The 19,780-nt window shown below is 38.5% G+C and overlaps 1 protein-coding gene across 4 annotated transcripts in view; it reads left to right on the top strand.

Moving 5' to 3' along the window:
* ghra (growth hormone receptor a) overlaps positions 1 to 19,780 on the top strand; it is a 36,875-nt gene that overhangs the window by 8,595 nt on the left and 8,500 nt on the right. For 3 of the 4 annotated variants that reach the window (XM_067519729.1, XM_067519727.1, XM_067519728.1), the window contains exons 2-9: positions 3,954 to 4,072; positions 15,283 to 15,412; positions 15,563 to 15,732; positions 16,343 to 16,521; positions 17,158 to 17,311; positions 17,483 to 17,573; positions 17,823 to 17,892; positions 19,486 to 19,715. In XM_067519729.1, coding sequence (XP_067375830.1) covers positions 3,958 to 4,072; positions 15,283 to 15,412; positions 15,563 to 15,732; positions 16,343 to 16,521; positions 17,158 to 17,311; positions 17,483 to 17,573; positions 17,823 to 17,892; positions 19,486 to 19,715 — 1,139 coding nt within the window. In that variant the 5' untranslated portion in view covers positions 3,954 to 3,957. The remainder of the gene's footprint in view (positions 1 to 3,953; positions 4,073 to 15,282; positions 15,413 to 15,562; positions 15,733 to 16,342; positions 16,522 to 17,157; positions 17,312 to 17,482; positions 17,574 to 17,822; positions 17,893 to 19,485; positions 19,716 to 19,780) is intronic. The other variant, XM_067519730.1, reaches the window with a different exon arrangement.

The raw sequence follows: 19,780 nt of genomic DNA, 5'->3' as shown, positions 1-19,780 counted from the left end.
TCGATACTTTTACATTTAGAATACATTTACATTTATTCATTTGGCAGCTGCTTTTATCCAAAGCCATTCACAAGTGAAAAGATCTAAGTCAAGGAGAAAACATCAAAGCAAAGTCCTATCAGAACAAGTGTTTCCGTTTCATGAGACGCAAGTGCAAGAAAGAGCAGAGAGAGAGATTTATTATTTTTTTAATATATTTAAGTGCATTTGGAAGATATGGAAGAGTTCTGTTTTCAGTACTTTTTTGAATATTGGGAGTGAGGTTACTGAGTGTGCAGAGTTTGGTAGCTCCATTCTTAACCAATCCATGAAATCTATCAATCAATCTATGAAACACGAGTATCCAAACTTTTCTGTTCTCCAGTGCTGAAACCAATCCAGGACACATTTCATCAAAGTTTTTTGTCCATGCACACTTGACATATAGAGCGTTTCAGTCATGCTCCACCAACCAGTAACAACTGAATGTCCAAAAAAACATTCAGGCAGAGTGCCAGCTCTCTTCCCTCTTATTTATAGTGAATTCAAGACCAAGGAAAGTTTAATCACCATCATTTTAGTTTTTTGCAGAATTTCAGAGGGAATATATTGCAGCGTTTTCGCTCTGTATCTGTTTTTTCTTTAGAGAGATTGCAAACTAAACTTGGGCTTGCAACATAATTCTTAAGTGTGTGTGTATATACTTTTGCAGCTACAACACAGATGATATGACCTCTCACCCCGTAACCTTTTTTGTTCTTTGGGTTTAGTCTTAAACCACAACTCCATCTGCTTCTATCCTCCTCTGGCCTCCCTTGTCAGCTCTTTTGAGCAAACACAGATGATTAATAGAGTTTTAAAGGAACATGTCTTTACACAGAGGCCCTTTGCACACTCTGTCACACATCCCGTACATCCCAAAACCTAAAGATGCTCTTTTGACAAAAAAAAGTTCAGATCCTCTTTGTATGTGGTGCCTCTCATTGCCCCACTGACATCAGAAACAGGGTTAATGAACATATGCCATTTGATCTTCTTATAGAGCTCCACACATACTATAGGCAAATGTCAAGAGTGATTTTCTTGCATGTCAAAAATATTTTTCAAACCAAAAACCAAGAACTCTTGCTGTGTGAACACAAGCTCAATTTATTTTCAATCTCAGGATGATTTCTCCAACTTTTCTCCTTTTGTTTATGCCGCCATGACATGTATTAGAATAGTGTTTATATTGTATATTGTTTGTATTAAATATCATGCATGCAAAGATATTTTAGTCAGCATAGAAGGAATTATTTCTAAAAGCGATTTATTTTTATTTTTGTTTTTTGATACTCAAGTATTTTCAGGATGACAAACTACGTTAATCCTTTGTATAAGCAAATCTCATATTTTTTCTTACTGATACACTTCTTTTTTCTCATTTCCTTTTATACTGTGTACCAACCATATTTTTTTTGCTCTGACAAAGACCTTGTGGCATTTTAACTAACATGCCTAAATAGAGTAAATAAAGTTTATTAAAATCCATTGTCCCTGCTCTGCTTAAGAGTCCCTGAAGAATGTGTGTGCGTGTGTGGATGCACGCGTGCATTTACATTTTATGGCCAAAGTACTGGAAGGAAGGTTGACCACAAAGAACTTAAATGTTTACCAAGGGACCGCAGGAGGCCTGGGCTGAGCCTTCCTCTTTACTGATTGGATTAGCCAGCTTTCCCGTGAGCCTGAGAGCCTGTAATTGGCCGAGAGAAGATATGGGGGGGGGGGCAAAACTTGCATGAGATGGAGATGAAGCGGCAGCCTTGCCAGTGCTTTCACAGACGCTTTCATGATAGAGGGGGGGAGAGTAATGTGAGGATTAACATGAGGCCACATGTTTGAATAGATGGGCTGTTTGGCCCTCTTTTATAGCCCTTTGGTTCAATCAAAAATTTTGAAAGAATTCTCAAAAACAGTTTGGAAAAAAAGAAGAATGTAAATCCTTCAGGTGTCATAAAGAAAACTGCTCAAAGGTTGGAAATTCTGCCCTAATAAGGGCACTTTAGCTTTGATGTGAAGAGAAAATGTAGATTATGATTTTAGAATAAAAGACTGTCAAAACTGATGCAAGAGGAAGCACACAGGAGGCGTGAGAAAATCTGAAGGCAAATTTGGGCAAAGTGTCAAATGCAGAAAAAGAGCAGTAATTGATTGCAAATGGAATTCTGCAGTCAGGCCAGTTTGGCCTGCTGCTTGACAGCTCTGCCATGATTGTTTGGGTTGTATAACTTAGAATTAAATTGAATTGAATATGGACACTTGGAACTCATACACACACACACACACACTCTGAGTTGTCTATTTTACAATGTACAGCAACAAATGTGAAATTTCCAAAGTTTTTTTTCTGGTATAGTTGTAGGGTTATATAGATTAAAAGAAATACAGTAGTTCCACTGCAGAATAATTAAACTGGCTGGCATTATTGCTGTTAGTAATTGGTGTCAGTTTGTTTCATATTGTTATACTATGCTCGTGAACTTTGCTGAAACATCTTCCTGTCTGCAAAGACACTATCAAAGCCTGCTAATCTTGTAAATGTGCCCTGTGATGTGGCTGTAATGTTGGGCAGTAGTTGAATATATATATATTGTAAATATGCTGTCAAATAATCATTTGCTGTTTCTAGGAAAAAAACACACAAGAAGTGGATGCTGGATAGAACACTGTAGTTAGATAACTTTACGGTCTTTCCTCTTCAGGCTATAACAGAACTGGGGAAAACACTCAGAACTATAGCCTTCAGGTTTAGGGTTGTTGCCCAGTGAAGTTGTGGTGACACAGCTGTAAATAGCCAAGGGTGCGGACAGAAAGCTTGGCCTATATATAGAGGTCGGACTTGACTGGTAGTATCCCACTTGATAGTATGAGGAAGTTTGTCTTTTTTTATTTCTTTATCACAGGCCATATAATAAAATAAAAATCATATTTTCGTAATAGGTATATGGCAAAAATGAGAGAAGAAGTTACCACATTTCTGTGTTAAAGATTTTGTTGGAAAATTAAAGTCCAGCTTTTAGAAGTGAGTCAGGCTCAGGGGAAATGTGAGTGTGTCGGTCTATGTTAAGAATGTACCCGGAAGTTTTTCTAGAATCTTCTGTCCTTTGCTACAGCATGTGATTACTGGACACCAGAAGTCACATCCTTATACACATTAATATGAAATTTATATGGGTTGAGAAATTTTAACCTGCTGTAATTATTTCTGTATTAGAAATAGATTCTTTACAGTGAATGTGACACTATTGATGAATGAATTATTACCTATCACTCTGCTTTCACCACATTAATCTACCTTTTTTCCAGACGTAGCAGGTAGCTATTGTGCAGGTATTTTGGTCACTGTGTACAGTACCTGTCTAGCACTAAAATACAGACACAAGAAGTCAGACACTACCCTGACTTTACGTGCTTATTTTACATTACTCTTCCTGCTGTCATATCTAACCCACAGTAAATGTTCAGGTCTGTATAAAAATTTAGCTACTGAAAGAACAAAACCACATTGTTTAGGGTATTTCTCAGCATTTGTAAAAGTCTTTTGATATTTTTCTTTTGTCAAATTGAGACTGTCATTGCTCCAGTGTTTCTAGTGAAGTAGATAAAGAAAGAAAAATAAAGACATAAATATCGTCTAAACAGGAGAAATCAGGCTTTATGTATTCAACTGTCAGACGATGCAGCAGCAGCCTGGCATGATAATTAATTATGCCCTGTCCCGTGTTAGATTTCACATCCACCAGCCGAAAATAAATGGCTCCCTGCCTTGTGCTTACAGGGCAGAGAGAAAGAAAGAGACAAAAAGAAAAAGGGAGTCAGAGAGTGGGGGAGAAGGAGGGTTTTTCACATGGGCATGTCATCATGGAGTCCAACTGATAATTATAATCATCATTTCTCTTTTCCTCTCTCATTCCCCCGTCTGTCTCTCTCTCCAGCATCATGGCTGTCTCGTTGTCCTCCTGTAACCTCCTGCTCCTCATAATTTCCTCTCTGGATTGGATCTCCAGTCCAGGTTGTGCATTTCTCATGGACTCGGACCACATGACATCATCAGGTAAGTTATTGGTCTTTTCATGGCCGTGTGTAAAGACAAATAAGCAAAAGAATCAGACTAATGTGTCCATCAGACAGTTTATCAGTCTTTCAACGTGCACCTCATCAAACATTAACTAAAGTGATTCGGAGTTTGAGCACAGCATGCTCATTATCACGTCTTATGTCAGACATATATTGCAGAATGCTGTGTTTGCTCAGATACATGTGGAAAGGTTCATTGTTGAGCAAACGCCGCACTTTCCTCGTCTGGCTTGTCAAACAGGCTAGTGATCAATAGAACCAAGGTAAATATATGGTCAGGGCTTCTCTCTCAAAGTCCAGGGACAGGACGTTGCAGGTAGTTCAGCCAACTAATCCAGTTGTCACTGAACCATTTCAAAGAATTAGTTGAAAGAATGCTAAGGCTAACAAAAGAGGCTAAACTAAAGTAACAGATTAAGATAAGGACTTTGTAATCTTAGTATGCTGTCTTTTACCATATAATGTCCACAAGAGATGCTCAGGATCACAGTCTACAATTAAGAGATGGTGGCGCTTGGTACCTATTTATAATAGTTCAAGCTACTGTCAGAATTGAGTGAAGGTGTGGAGCCCTGCAGCCTTTCTAAATAATTCTTCTTTAGTTAAAGTAAACCTATGTTTTAGGGCAGCATACACTTTTCACTACATTTTTCACTGCCAACATATGGCAGATCTTAAGACTTATTTTTTTACTTTGACTGAACTGATGACTTTATCTAAACGTGTCTTTAAATTACAAATAAGCAACATTTTTTAAGTGAAACATGTTTTGTTGTTGGACTTGGTTCAGTTTGCAAGTATTCATTTTAAAATACTGAACAGAGACAGTGCTTATTTTATGTGTCTGGTTGCCTGCGTGTAGCTGTACTTGCAAACTTATTTTCCTCAAATGTAAATGGTGCAAAATTGGGCTATGGATTTTTTTTTTTTCGCCATTATTAAGTTGAGAGATTTTTGGTTAAGGATTACAATGCAAAAAAATACAATTAGCAACCGAGCCACATTATTCAAATCCATTTAGGGCAACGTTAAATTTGCATGCAACACATGCCACTGAAAACATTTGGCAAGAAAATAAATATCATCCTTAACAGTACATATTGCCAATTCACTGTGTTGCAAGTATATTCTTAGGTACATCTGCTCTTTGCCATTAAAAAGCAAGCCAGACGGCAGTAGACAGACACCTGAGAAATCTCCAAACAATCTCTTGGCAGTGTGTGGCTGCTGCACCACATGTTGCTACAATGGAAAGCATGCATAGAAGAAAAGTGTCTATGTAATATTGGCTTTGAATAAAACTGAATTCACATGGCAACACAGGGTACTTTGTTCTCAGCACATGCAAATACTTTTTAGTATCTTTCCTTTTCTTTGGTATTAACACTTTAATCAATACACATCTTTACAGTTAGGTAACCAGTAGCAGTGCATAAGCACACATGACTCTTCCATATTTTCATGGCATCATATTTTAATGACATCGAACCAATGATGAATAATGACATCTACCTAGTGTGCCACTTTACTAGGCACTTATTTTTTCTTTGTGTGGGTTTTATGAAAAACAGCTGGAAATATTTCCACTGGCCTCTACTGGAGCACACCAACTCATCCTTTCTTCTTCAGCCAAGTTAAGACTGAACCCACCTTTCATCCTTTCTGTTATTCAGCTTAATCAGGGGAAGCATTGCCCTTATTAATGCTATATGTTAAATGATAGACATTAAAACCTCACATTCTCAGATCTGAAGATGATAGTTACTGCCAAGAGTGATCAGGGAACAATCAAGTTAAAGCATCAACAGATTGTGAAGTCAAGATTTTTGAAAATAAAATCAACCCAATGGGCCAGAAGATCGAGAACACGGGTTCAATTACCTAAGTTGTAAACATATTATTCTTTCTGCTCTGTTTTTTTTTTGTTTGTTTGTTTGTTTTTTTAGTGTTGAAATCTGTTTAGGCTTTTCCAAGCAAAAATGAGTCTGGAGACATAGTTAGTTCTAGAGCAGCCAATTTTTTTGTTTACCATATTTCAATTGTGAATAAACCCACCTTTGCTTGTTTAACCATTTCCTGACGCTTATTTTTGTAAACATAATTCAGGCATTCCCTTATGGATTGAGAAATCATGATTAAGGGCCACGTTGGCCTCCTGATTACAAAGTAACGACTACAGTTTTGGCCATGTATCACAAATTCTAATTTATTGCTGCCATATGCCTCTTAGTCATGGTCTTAAGAAAACAGATTGCATTACAAAGGGGACGGTTGGTGGGTGTCCATTAAAGTAAGTGTCTTTATTGTTAGCTTGGGAAGATGAGTGAGAATGAGGGTGAGAAGTTGTGTTTCCTGGTGTTACATCAGAGTCATTGATATGATTTCAACAGAGCTATCTCGATTGCACTTTAAGATGACATTTTATATTAAAGATTAAAACACTAGTGTTTTAACATATAACAAACTGTGGTGAGCTCTATGTCTTTGCCATCAGACCCTTTGACTTAGTATTGGCTCGCGCACTGTAACAAATGTCTCTACCTCTGTAGGTTTACATTACCTCTGATAAGCTCATGGAAAAAAGCTGATAACCAGCTGATGTCAAACTATCAAGCAATGTGACTGGTCCACCTCCTCAAAAACGTCAAAAAGCACTGTGATAATGTACCCCTGGTCTTCCTCAAAAACTGTTAAAGCATATGTAAACACAAACCAGCCACTGATAGCATGAGCAAACATATGTTGGCTGTGCCTTTCTCCACTTGGGGATCTGAAGAGTCTTCTTTGGCGCACACTCTTTTGTGGCACTTTTGTGTCTGTTGTTGGAAAAGCCACATAACAAGCCAAGAGTAGATGTTTGGAGGTTCTTCTATATATTTAAAGGCTTGCCAGAGTGATTATAGACAGTGGTAGATGTTTGTTTTGATCTATTCTCACACACAAATCCTTTTTTTCCCTTCCTTCAACCTTTTCTGAATGTCTGCTAGCGTGTCTCAAGAGAACTCGCTCCTCAGGCCCATAGATTGATTGTGTTGTGTAAGGCTGTGTTCTTGGCCATAGAGGTGGTAACCAGTGGTAACCATGCAGAGGTTTGATCTGCCTAGCTTGTATACACAGTCTGCAGTTATATCTGCTTCAAAGAAAAGCAGTGGGTGTGTTTGCTCTGAGCAGTGAAGTTGGGCCCTTGTGTTGTATATGGTGTCTGAAATTAAACAAAGTTACAAATTTTAAAATCAGGGGAGGGGGATGCACTCTGTTAGACAGCGGGAGTCTGCTAATAAGCAGACCGAGCAGCTGGATATGGGATACATTTGGCATACATGTTTGTAGTGAGTTAAACTAACACAGAAAATGTATTATTTCTGCAAATTTGAAATAACACAAATTACAAGAATTCACTTAGTTCACTCAGTACATCTAGACTTGTTAAATTTAATAAATCAGTATGATATTGCTGTTACTTTAGTGACTTTTTTGGTACTATAAATTTAAAAAGGCTGTATATATATGGGATGCCTTTTCTTAAACCCAAATAAACCCATTATTATACTTTGCCATACAGTAGCAACGCTGCTTTTTATTTCAGGTGAGATGGGCCCCATCACTGTAAACATCTCTTTAAAGTCTGCTTATCTTTATAAAAGATAATATACAAAAGCAAAGATAGGGAATCATAAAGCAGGTACAGTCATAAAAAATTTTTTTTAATTACTAACAAATATAGAATTTATTTACTGAAAATTAGGGTTCAGTTTCAGTAGCAAGTTGTCGTAGATTGGCATGTTTCTTAAAAAATGAAATCAGTGAATGCTGTGAGCAAGTTTGAGTTTTTGAGACATGACCAAAGAAAGACCAAATACAGCTTGAGTAGGTGATTGCATTGAGTGTAAGAAGCTAGTGTATCAACAGCTAGTACATAAGAAGTAAAAGGTTATGTTTATTTATCTAGTCAGTGTCCATTATATAAATTTGCCATTTTGCCTCATAGCTGAAATTGGATTTCACATCTCAACATGCAGCTAAATGTAACGTGTCACTTTGTCCCATGTGAAAATGTGGGACTGCGTTGTGAAGTGGGCATGGCAGCATGGAAGTATTAGCCAGAAGAAGGGGAAGAAGAAAGGCGAGGAAGAAAATGTAAAAAAAGGTCCTGCATTGAATGTATGCAGAGACTTGACATATAGTGTGAAGGATTAGGGTCCCTGGACCTACAACTAGCACAGCCTGATCCCCTGAATGCCGTAATGATCACTCATGTGGAGAGTTTTTTCCTTCACGGTCTTGATGAAACACTGCCAGCCACAATAGACATGATGGTGAGGTTCTTCCTGATGTCTTTCGCAGAGAGGTTTGTGTCAATCAAACCTGCCTGCGAGCCAGCATGGCTGATTACATTGTCGCGCTAATGTCCTTTGTCAGCTGAGCATGAGCAATGGGAGCTGATTCAATCAGGCCCATTGTGTCATGGTCCTCTGGGTTAACAGCCCCTGACCTGGCCACTCGTGTACCAGCATTTTCAGTGTGACAGACCCAGTGGTCTGTCTTGTTACATTCCTTCACTGGGCAACATGGATTATCAGTTACTCGCTCTGGACCTACAGTAAAGATGTCAGAGCCGCCATCTTACTCCCAACTGGAGGCATATCTGCCAACTCAGTCTCAATGCAAATTGAGACCTTGTAAATTTACAACACCATGCAGTACACTGTAGTACACTGGGAGGGTTGTTCCATGCAACTAATATAATAATATGCAGCCCCTGGAGTGGACATTGCTTGTTGGGGCTGGGAAACACTGGTCCAAACACCCTCTGTGGGAGCTCAATTCTCTTCTGGCATGTGTAGGCTAACAATCTTCAATGCATGCAAAATCTTTGATAATATATCACTAGTGGAAATTCCTACCATGATTTGACCACAACATCCCCAAATGGTGCATAACTCCAGAAAGAGAAGCTGGGTGCTTTAGGTGGGGGTGGAGTTCCTAAGCCCCATGCAGCCTCCCCCACTTGTTTGGCTTAGAGGACGTATTCCTCCAGAGTTAGCTTAGTAGCTCCCCCACATGTACTTTTAACGTCATCCAATAAATGTGCCAACTCCAGGCAAAGTGGGCATTCTCTCCATTGGGGGGACCGCATGGCCAAAACAAGATGCCTGAAAGATCATCTTTCAACAGCTAAGATGATAGCTGTTATCATGAACAACAGCTGCCCCGTCTGCCAATCAATGCAGCACAATCCAACAAACACCTACTAAATAAATACGAAACCAAAGCCGGCCATCTGGCTAAAGTAGAGCAAAATAAAATAGCTCCAGCAAATAGCCGTGTAAACACTCTCTGAGGAAACTAATTATCCTCACTATCTCTATCAAAAAAAATATCCAATCAGCCCAGCAAAATCACAGAATCTGATACTATACACATAAAGGAAAACACAAAAAGATGGCAAAATAACCAAAATAATGGGGCTTAATATAGAAAAACTCCCGATCACTGTGCGAGAAAGCATAAGGGGAACACTAAGCTACTGTGAGCACACTGTAAAAACACCCAAACTTTAATACACCTACATAAAATAGCAACAAAAGTACCAATCAAACAGTATTTACCAAGGCTGTATGAGGTTGTCAGTTATGCAAACTGGGTTACACGACTTAGCGAGTTTGAGCAGTCAAACATTTGCGACCTAACAAAGGGAGAATGGGTTGGTGACAATAACCACTCTCGCTAAGAAATGCATTCAATTAACACACAGAGGAAACCGTGAACAAACCTCAGGGACATCTTGATAAGTGGAGTCCTTTAAACAGCTTTTGGTATTTATAGTTGTGGATGAGGAAAGTAAGGCGAAGATGAAGAGGCACATTCACCTGGACACTTTTATCAACAGTGAAACAAGCCTCTCAGCCAGTTTATGATTGAAGGTCTCTAGGATAGGTAGAAGGAGGGCATCATTCAAGGTAAAGACCATGATAATGATCTGCGCGAGGCTGAAACAAATGCAAGCTTATGATAGACACATTCATATTTACTCTCACTTGGACTTTATACGACATAACAAAGCCAATGCTGTAAGCTGCAATAGCATTAGAAGAGATTGTTTATTATTCCTTGCTAATAAATCACTGGCTATAGGATAAGCTGTCTGTGTCACTACATGGTTAACCGTGAACATCATGATGAGAATCATGAGGAGCAGAACTTGTCGTCCTGTGGGCTCAAACTCTATGCCATAGGTCGTGTTGTGCAAGTGGGACAAAAGGCAGAACCTATTTAGGGAACTGGACAATGGCACTTTGATATTCTTTGCCGGTTTTTGTTTTTAAGGTGGGAAGTCATTGTGTGTGCATCTGTGCACGTGTGAAACTGTGTGTGCATGTTGGCAGTTATTTATATCACTCGTTTAGATTTGATTATTTGTATCTTGTTGAAGTCTCTCACCTTTCTCCCCCTCTCCTCTGGCCCACTTCTCCCCCTTTCTTGCTCTCCCAAAACCAACCGGACTTATGAGTGAACATTTAACCTACATTATTAAGCTCAGTTTAAAGCATTTAATTTTCCTTTCCTTCAAAAAACTTATTACATATGAAAACCGTGGGAGATCTTTATTAATTACGGTGAATGTTTTTAGATGACACTCACTCCTTCCCATTTTTTTATTTAATTTTTTTTTATTTTATAATATTTTTATTTTCTTCTTGTCATCATCCAAAACGTGGCCTGTGGAAGTCAAACAATGCCATCTGTTACAGATATATTATTACTTACAACACATTGCAGTGTGTGTGTGTGTGTGTGTGTGTCTGTGTGTTTGGTATGTGCACACTGTCAGGAACTTTCACTCTCATAGTACTCTCAGTGTGTGCTGCCAACACATGCACACGCACACATATACACACACACAGTCTGATTGTGTGGATTATCTGGCCAACGCACTGCAGCAGCAGTTGGAAATCCGTCCTGAACAGTCACACCAAAAGTTTACTCAGCTTTGTCTAGAGACAGAAAATGGGTAAAGACTGTGTATTGCAGCAATCAAGCAAGAAGTTACTTAAATTATACAACTCCAATTCCCAAAAAGTTGGGAATATGTTTAACATGTAAATAAAAAGAAAATGCAAAGATTTGCAAATGTCATCAAATGAAATGAAATTGTTCCACAGTGAACCTCTGCCCATCTTTACATTTGTGGGTCTTTTGCCGCTCTGAAATGCTGCCTTTATACCCGTCATGTTACTGACCTGTTGCTAATTAACCTAATTAGCTGTCAAATGCTCCTCTATTTGTTTTGATTTTTCAGCAATTACTTTTTAAGCCATTTGCTGCCCCTGTACGTTTTTTAGATTTGCACATAATTGCATTCTGTTTTTATTTACATTTTACACATTGTCCCAAATTCTTTGGAATTGGGGTTGTACTTATAACATAATAATATGTAATATAATAATTGCATCTGTAGTTTAAATACACAATTTGTGGTAAAATAATAATACATTAGCACTACATGGGATAGATTTAACCTTAAAAAAATGTTCATATTTTATTCATGTTTGTATTACTTTGAGACTTGCAGTAGCAAATTGGCTTTTAGTGTTGTGTAATTGTGTTTACACAGCCTTTTAAGAGCAAACAGCAGATACAGTGTGGCCAGGGACAGCAGCCATTTGTATGTTCTCTTCAAGCAAATCAAAAGCAAATCAATTACAGGCTAATATCACAATGAAGACACCATAAACACACCCAAAGCCTATGTTTGGTGTTTACATGTCTATTTGTGTGTCTATTTTTATTTTTTCTATTTTATGAAAATTTAGTGAGCAATTGATAAAACAACCTGCAAAGCTTGTGCGCAAACTGTGCATATAGTCCCAACATACAGTGGCAGGATTATTTGTATTTAAGTCAAGATAAACCAAAAATAAAAAGAACTAGATGTACATTACTTAACAAAGAACTTGTATTTATTTAATTTAATAAAAACAATAAAAATGTATGTCTAATGTGCAATCAAATAATCATACCCAGATTTCTAGTCCGATATATATCTGTAATTGCTGTGGAAGATGGATGTTTTACTTTTATGAACTATGTGTGTTATTTAGCATTTAATATTTTGAAGTATTTCTGTTAAAGTGCTCAGCTCATGATTTCTAAATATGTGCAAAATATATATTTAATTTGTATTTGCATACCAGTGATTTTTTTGTTGTTGCCTGTATTACTGTTGGCTAAAGAGGGTAACATGTCTAAAGTAGACAATTACAGAGCCAGAAAAGAACAGTGAATAATAACTGTTTGCAAAGACTGTCTTTGATAAAAACGTGTTTCAGATTAATGTCATTGGTACACAACAGTAGGAAACCAAACTTCCATATCTTGTCTACAGCTACTGAATCTGACTTTATGCCCTGGTTTTAATTTTAAAAATCAGTGGAAAAAGTCAGTGGAATTTATGATTGCCTATTTTTCTGATATTATTAATAAACTGTATACTTATTGGATTTTCTGGTGTTCCATCATGATGCACACATTTATGTCCTCACTTTTGACATTCATCTGTATCTGTCTTTCTCCACTGTTTCTGTCTTACTTCCTCACACCTTTCTTTAACCAGCCTATTAAAGCATTATTATTCTCAACACAAACTTAAATCTGCAAATGAGCTGGAAAAAGGTGCTAATTGTTAGGTCCATATAGCCTCATTTCCCTCATATCTCACTTTAACAGTTAAGCATTTTTCACCACCTTGTATTGCTGTTTTCTAGCTCAGGGAAGAGCTGGGGAAAGGTGCTGTAGTTAGGAATTTCAGTGGGTTTTAATCGTTGGCTAACATTGAGCTAGAAAAAAAACTAATGATGACTGGGTGTGAAGCTAAGAGCTGTTTATCAGCTACACACATCAAGGAATGACAGATAAGTATGGACAGCCAGGACACACACACACACACACACACACACACACATGCACACACAGACGGTACCCACTGGCTTGTGAGCCTGTTACAACTTGACTGTTTCGTTTTGCTTTTTTATTTATCATCTGAAAAACATAGTGTGGTAAAAGAAGAAGAAGAAGAGCGATAGAATAAAAGGCAGAAAGCAAATGATTGTGAAAGAGACTAAGGTGCAGCTCTGAGTCTCTTTTGTGAAATATGTGTCTCTACTGTATATAAGGAAGATTTTCCTATTCAAAAATAGTGTCAAAAATGTAAACAACCTCCCTCCAATAAATGGATTTACCCTCTGGCATTTAATAGCGAAATCCAATTATTTTTGTCTGCATGCTTTTCTATCTCAACTCCAACAATAGCTGTAAGATGACATTCATTCAAAACGCTCATGTGTCTGTCAAATTAATTGCACGTGAGCAACAATTTAAGGTAGTGAATCATTCAAAGTAGCAAATGATGAAAGTATAAAAATGAGTTATGCATGAGGAACCAAATTATATGGAAGAAAGGCTGATTGAGTTGCCTGAGTTTTTTTCCTAACCACAATATTGTCCGGCACTAAGTCATATACTGTAACCCAATACATGCCAAGGTGTTATGTAACCTGTGCAGTGGTATTTCTAAGCTCTCATTTGCATCCAGTGTCTGCAGAAAGCTCTTTGATGGTGGCAGCTGGAATGTCTTGATTGTGAGAGGGAGGGTGAGTTGAAATAGCAAAGGTCTGGGAACCATGGCAGTGTGCAGAAAATGAAGGGAGAGGAGGTGGGAAAGTGGGAAAGTGAGAGACCTAGAGGCTTGATGACGTAGGAAAGCAGTGAATTATGAGCTTACACTGGCAGCAAAGAGACAGCGAGCGGGGTTGTCAAAGTAATCGCATATATTCTGTTCGAATAAATGGTCACTCATCATTTAAAGTGTTGTGATTCCTGAGGTTAAAAGTGTGTTTATGTTAACTAGCAACCAATACTAGGTAGATGTGGGTTTAATGTGCCTGTGTGTGAGACTGAGATTTAGCAGCTTTCAGCCAATCTATGTGGACATAATTTTAGTTTAATGTTTAGAAACTCAGGACCAACCAATAAGAATGTTCTGTTCCAGTCCATCTTCGCAGTAATTTCTTGCCTTGTGTTGTGAAGTGTGTTTATGTTCTGGCTCTGTGTGTGATTTATGCTGCGGCCAGTGAAACGAGAGCGCTTGGGGAGAGTGGGTAGGGCAATAATCAATGGTACCTCCAGCTGCTTATTTATGGTTGCACCAAACCCTGGAACACTCAGCTGGAAGAGAAACTGGCCTCCTACAGGAGAGGGAGGATTGGTGATGAGAAGGAACATGGTGCCAAGGGAGAGATGGGAAAGGAGTGAGTCACGGCCTCAGGGTGGGGCAGAAAGAAAATGGTAATAAATGTGCGCAGATAGATCTAAAAGTTATAAAAGCAACTGAAATTTCATGCAGTATAATTACATCTTTGAACAGTTGCTTCCCTTTTCAGATGTGTCTGCACACATAGGTTAACAGGTAGCAAAAGTCAATTTCAGATTTGCATAAGCTGCAGGCTGCAAGATAGTCTTATCTTCTGCCTCCAGAAAGTGTTACTCACACTGTTCATTACATTTCTTTCATCTGGGTTTTCCTTTGCTTTTCTTAAAGCACCTGACAACTAAACATAGTTCACAACCTTAACCACAGAAAGTATGCGATAATACTGCAATGTGTTGGTGCCAACACATGCAATGGAGGAACAATTGCTTGGGTATTTGTCAGCTTGTGTTTGTAAAATACATGAAACACCGTGTTGTCAGAAACTAAAGAAGCAATCTGAATCTGTGCATAAAAAGGAAGAGGTATTAAAAGTATTTAATGTACAAATCTCACAACCAGAACATTCTAATGAAAATCTTTTAGTGCTTCAAAGATGGATGCCAAAAATGTGGTTTTATTATATTGTCTTGTTATTATTTTGGACTGTGGCATGTTCCATTACTTTCACCTTGAAGTTTAGATGTTACTGCAGCTAGCTTACCCATCTATTGTGAAATTGTGACTGTTTGTGTTGATTATCTGTGGAAATAGTTTAAGGGTGAGGGTCAAGAAGGTAGGATGTACTGTGGCATGGATAAATCAAAAGTTCCACAGAGTTAATTTATTTAAACGGGTGATTTATCACCCTAATGCCGTCTGAGTTCTTTTGGTTATTCTGCCTTTTTTTCTGACTTTTGTCTCTTTCAACTGTCTTTCAGCTCTCCTTGGGCCTCATTTTACCGAGTGCATATCAAGGGACCAAGAGACATTCCGTTGTTGGTGGAGTCCAGGAACCTTCCACAACCTTTCTGCCCCTGGAGCACTCAGAGTCTTCTACCTTAAGAAAGAGTGAGTGTTTTTGCCCCTATACCTGCCTTACCTTCAAGTTCAAGTAGTGTGACATGTGGAGAGCTTAGCATGGATTTCTGTGCACATATGTGACTCATGTTATAATTCTTTAACATTTCTTCCTCTCGTGACACTGGTTCACTCCTTCAGATCTCCAACCAGTGAATGGAAAGAGTGTCCAGAGTATATACATGCAAATAGGGAGTGCTTCTTCGACAGGAACCACACAGCCATTTGGGTAACCTACTGCATGCAGCTGCGCAGCCAAAACAACATCACCTATTACAATGAGGATGACTGTTTCAGTGTGGAGAATATTGGTTAGTAACAAACGTGTGCATCCACCCTGAACTTTACAGTATGTACAATAAGATGAATTAATTCTTCATGCATTACCAGTGAGTTTTAACATGTGTGACACGTGTTGTAGCAAAAAATGAGAAGTTTGATGATTGATAAAAGAGGATCCTAACAGGTTGCCAAGTAAAATCTATCAGACAGTGAGAATCATAACGTAGGACACACGACATTTTGCTAGCTTGCACAAAAGGTTTTTAGGAAATGGTATTTGGTGTTGTGTATCAGCTAAACCATCAAATGCCACATGCTTGTCAATACAACAGCAAGTGTCAGAAATTGTTTACAGTGTATCTAACCGGAACTATGGAAAATGCTGAAAGTACTGTGTTATCATATGGCAATATCATATGATTGGTGATACAGTTTGTCTGTTCTGTCGAGGTGTTTGTTTCTTAGCTCTGCTTGTGTGTGCAAATTGATTATCAATGTGGAGTTTATAAAGATATAGATAAATGAAAGGAAAACTTGTCAGTATGTTGTAATGTAACTCATCATCACCTCTAAAAACACCTTCAATTCCAATCACAATAATAGCACAATAATAGGTTTTACTTTTATTTTTCCTGGCAGTACGTCCTGACCCACCCGTGTCTCTAAACTGGACCCTACTGAAAGTAAGTCCCTCTGGGCTGAGTTATGATGTCATGGTCAACTGGGAGCCACCCCCCTCTGCAGACGTTGAAATGGGTTGGATGCGCATTGAGTATGAGTTCCAGTACAAGGAGAGAAATGCCACAAACTGGGAAGCAGTGAGTGTTTTCTCTTTTACTTGCTTTTAAATTCCCTCTCCTTTGTTTTTATGCACATACACAAGTCACGCGTATATACTCATCCTAAAACTTTACAAAGTTCCTTTTCATACATAAGAATGTTCACACAAATGCAAACACTCATGCACCTTTTTAAAAGTAAACTGTAGATAGGCCATAATGGCACGGTGTTGGGTTTCCTTTCCCCTCCTCCTGCTGAGGTCTTGGAGCTAAAATGCTGTGTGGCTTTGTTGGCAAGGCAGTGGAAGCCAGAGCAAGGCCCTCTGGGAAAACATAGCCTCTTTGAAGGAAGTAAAGGGAGGGATCTGTAGGTCAGAGGCCATGAGACCTTGTACATACCTCATATTCATTACAGCCTGGCACGGCACACTGTCAAATGCAGTCTTGGAAACTGTTTTAGTGGCTTTCATTGTAACAGTATGTCCTCTATCTGATGTATCCTAAATGCCTCAACAATTGCATCTTTGAATAGATCATGACTACAAAAATAAATATAGACCTTTCGACACCCTGTTTAGCTTAAATTGCCTTGTTGTAGCTGTTACGTAGTGTAGACGGAAAGTGCCTCCATGTCTTGGTTCTTTTTCTTTACTTCTCTGTGTCTCTGTATTTCAGTTGAAAGTTCAGCCACAAACCCAGCAGACAATCTATGGTCTGCACATAGGACGAGAGTATGAGGTTCACATCCGCTGCAGGATGAAGGCCTTTACTAAGTTTGGAGATTTCAGTGAATCCATCTTTGTTCAAGTGACTGAGATGCCCAATAGAGGTAAAATCATGGTGGGTCAAGGGTGAAACAGTAAAATTCGGTCAAATGTAATTATTAAAACAAATCCTGACCCACTTATTTGTGCACTTCAGACAGACAGGGTTCATCATTTGGTGAAGTTGTAACATTTTATTTCTGATACTGATGATTGTGTTTTATGTCTTTTTTTAGACACTGCTTTCCCACTCACGCTCAGTCTTGTTTTCGGGATTGTGGGCATCTTCATATTCATCATGCTGATTATTGCCTTTCAGCAGCACAGGTAGGAACAGCTTTTCTTTTTTAAAACATGCACACCACTAGTGTCCCTATTTGCATATTCAACCTCTGCTGCAAAATCTATGGAAGGGCTACAAGGAAGACGTTTGATAAATCAGCAGCAGAATGTGCACTTCAGTTCTCATCGGGCCCTAATCTGCCATGCCACGAAGACAAATGCGCACACAAATACAGAGAACAGATTATCTTTATCCTGCTTCACTGTGTCCTCCTTTTCTTTCTGCCACTACAGATTAATGACGATTCTGCTGCCACCCATTCCTGCACCCAAAATTAAAGGCATTGATTCAGAGCTCTTAAAGGTACATTTATCTCTGTGTTGTAATTCTGCCTTGTCTGTCGTTTTTTTTCTCATGTGAACATCCATGCTCAACGGCATAAAAATATTGGCCAGGCTCTCCCAGTATTAGCTAATTGATTGTCACAGAACAATTGTTACTGGCATATGATGCCTAATATGTAAGTTGCAGTACTAAAGATGACAAAGATCCTGTGTTTTTGAGGCAGTTCTTAAACTACATTATGCAGTTCTTTTACGTCAGGTCTCTGGTCTCAATTCTAAAATGTCCTACTTAATCTAATTGTCAGTCAATATTATTTAATGATCACTATTAATGGAATTATATATATATATTTTGTTAGCAAACAAGTATCAAGTTACAGTGCAAACATTAGTACGCTCTTATTTTGAAATGGCAATAAGAGTTAAACTAAGAATTTCTTCTCATACATAAAGTATTTGATGCACAGTTCCACAACATTATTATGCTAGGTTTAGTGCTCAGCTTGCATGACCCCTGACACTGAAACTGCATGTAGAGGAATGCAAATTTAACAGTTAAAATCGCTTCTGACTACCTTATAATAAATAATTTCTCTGCTTCTAGCTAAAAAACTTCTCCAGATTATGTCATCTGGGGGAGCTCTGAAAAAGCAGGTTGACCATGATTACAAACTCCATAGTATGAGCAACAAGATGACATAATCTGTTCTGAAGGTTCCTCCAAGGCATGTCATCTGGATGCTTTTTTCAGACAGAAGTGGAGAAATATTTATTGCAGGCAAGTCAGAGGGACGTTTACTGTCTTTCGTTTACATGTACTACCCAAACTAGAACCAAAAGAAGCAAGTTCAGTATCAGTGAAGGTGTCCTTTAACTGGAATATCAGTTCGGCTTAGGTGTATAAAGTTTATTCTTCTGGACTGCGTATACACAAAGAAGAAATTATTAATGTCAGTAAATCCCATCAGCCAACATATGCGATTATGCAATGTTTATTTGACAAAATGATTGTATTATTTGTTGTGTAACACCGTTTTACTAATTACATTTCCATTGTATTTTTGATTAAAAACAGACACTGCAAAGGCATCCTTCTGGCTTAGGCATTAGGCTGTGTAATCATCACACCACCCACTGTTCCTCTCCCAGTCACTGTCTGTTTGTTATGTGTCTGCTGTGAAATAAAAGCAAAAATACCCATAAATAATTTCAAATCAAATAGACACTTTAGCTTTTTGAAGTAAACATGGACATGAGCACAACCTGGGCACAATAGCCTGTGAAGAGGGTTGTGGTTCAGCATTGTGTTGTAGGAGTATCGTTGCCAGATGATGTAAGATGCATTTAACATAACATCATAGTGTTCTCTTTACACAACAACCTGACATCTGGACCTCAGAAATAGTCCTGTTGTGAATAAATAAAAAATAATGCAGGCAGTGGTGAAACACAAAGTGTGTGCGCTTACGTCTGTTAATCTTAAAAATGCACACACTGATACATGAATCACGATGCTGTGATGCTGAGTATTAAAGACCTGGAAACTGTTTCCAAAACATTGAAAACTTCATTCCACCTAATTGCTTCACATACGTACTTACATTTGTTTCAGAAGGGGAAGCTCGACGATCTAAACTTTATCCTGAGTGGAGAAGGTATGGGAGGCCTGCCCACCTACACATCAAATTTCTACAGAGATGAGCCATGGGTGGAGTTTATTGAGGTGTATCCTGAGGATACAGATGCTGGGGAGAAGGAGGACAACCAGGGTTCAGACACCCAGAGGCTCCTCGGTCTGCCCCAGCCTGTCAGTCATGACATGAGGTATACCAACACGATCAGGTAGTACAGAGATTCTGATGTGAACAAATTGTTTTTAAGCTACCAGATGGATCTGAAAATATATA

This window comes from Channa argus, chromosome 11 (genome assembly GCF_033026475.1).
Source record: "Channa argus isolate prfri chromosome 11, Channa argus male v1.0, whole genome shotgun sequence".
Lineage (NCBI taxonomy): Eukaryota > Metazoa > Chordata > Actinopteri > Anabantiformes > Channidae > Channa > Channa argus.
Note: the sequence above shows the minus strand (reverse complement) of the source record. Positions and strands in the feature narration are given on the sequence as shown.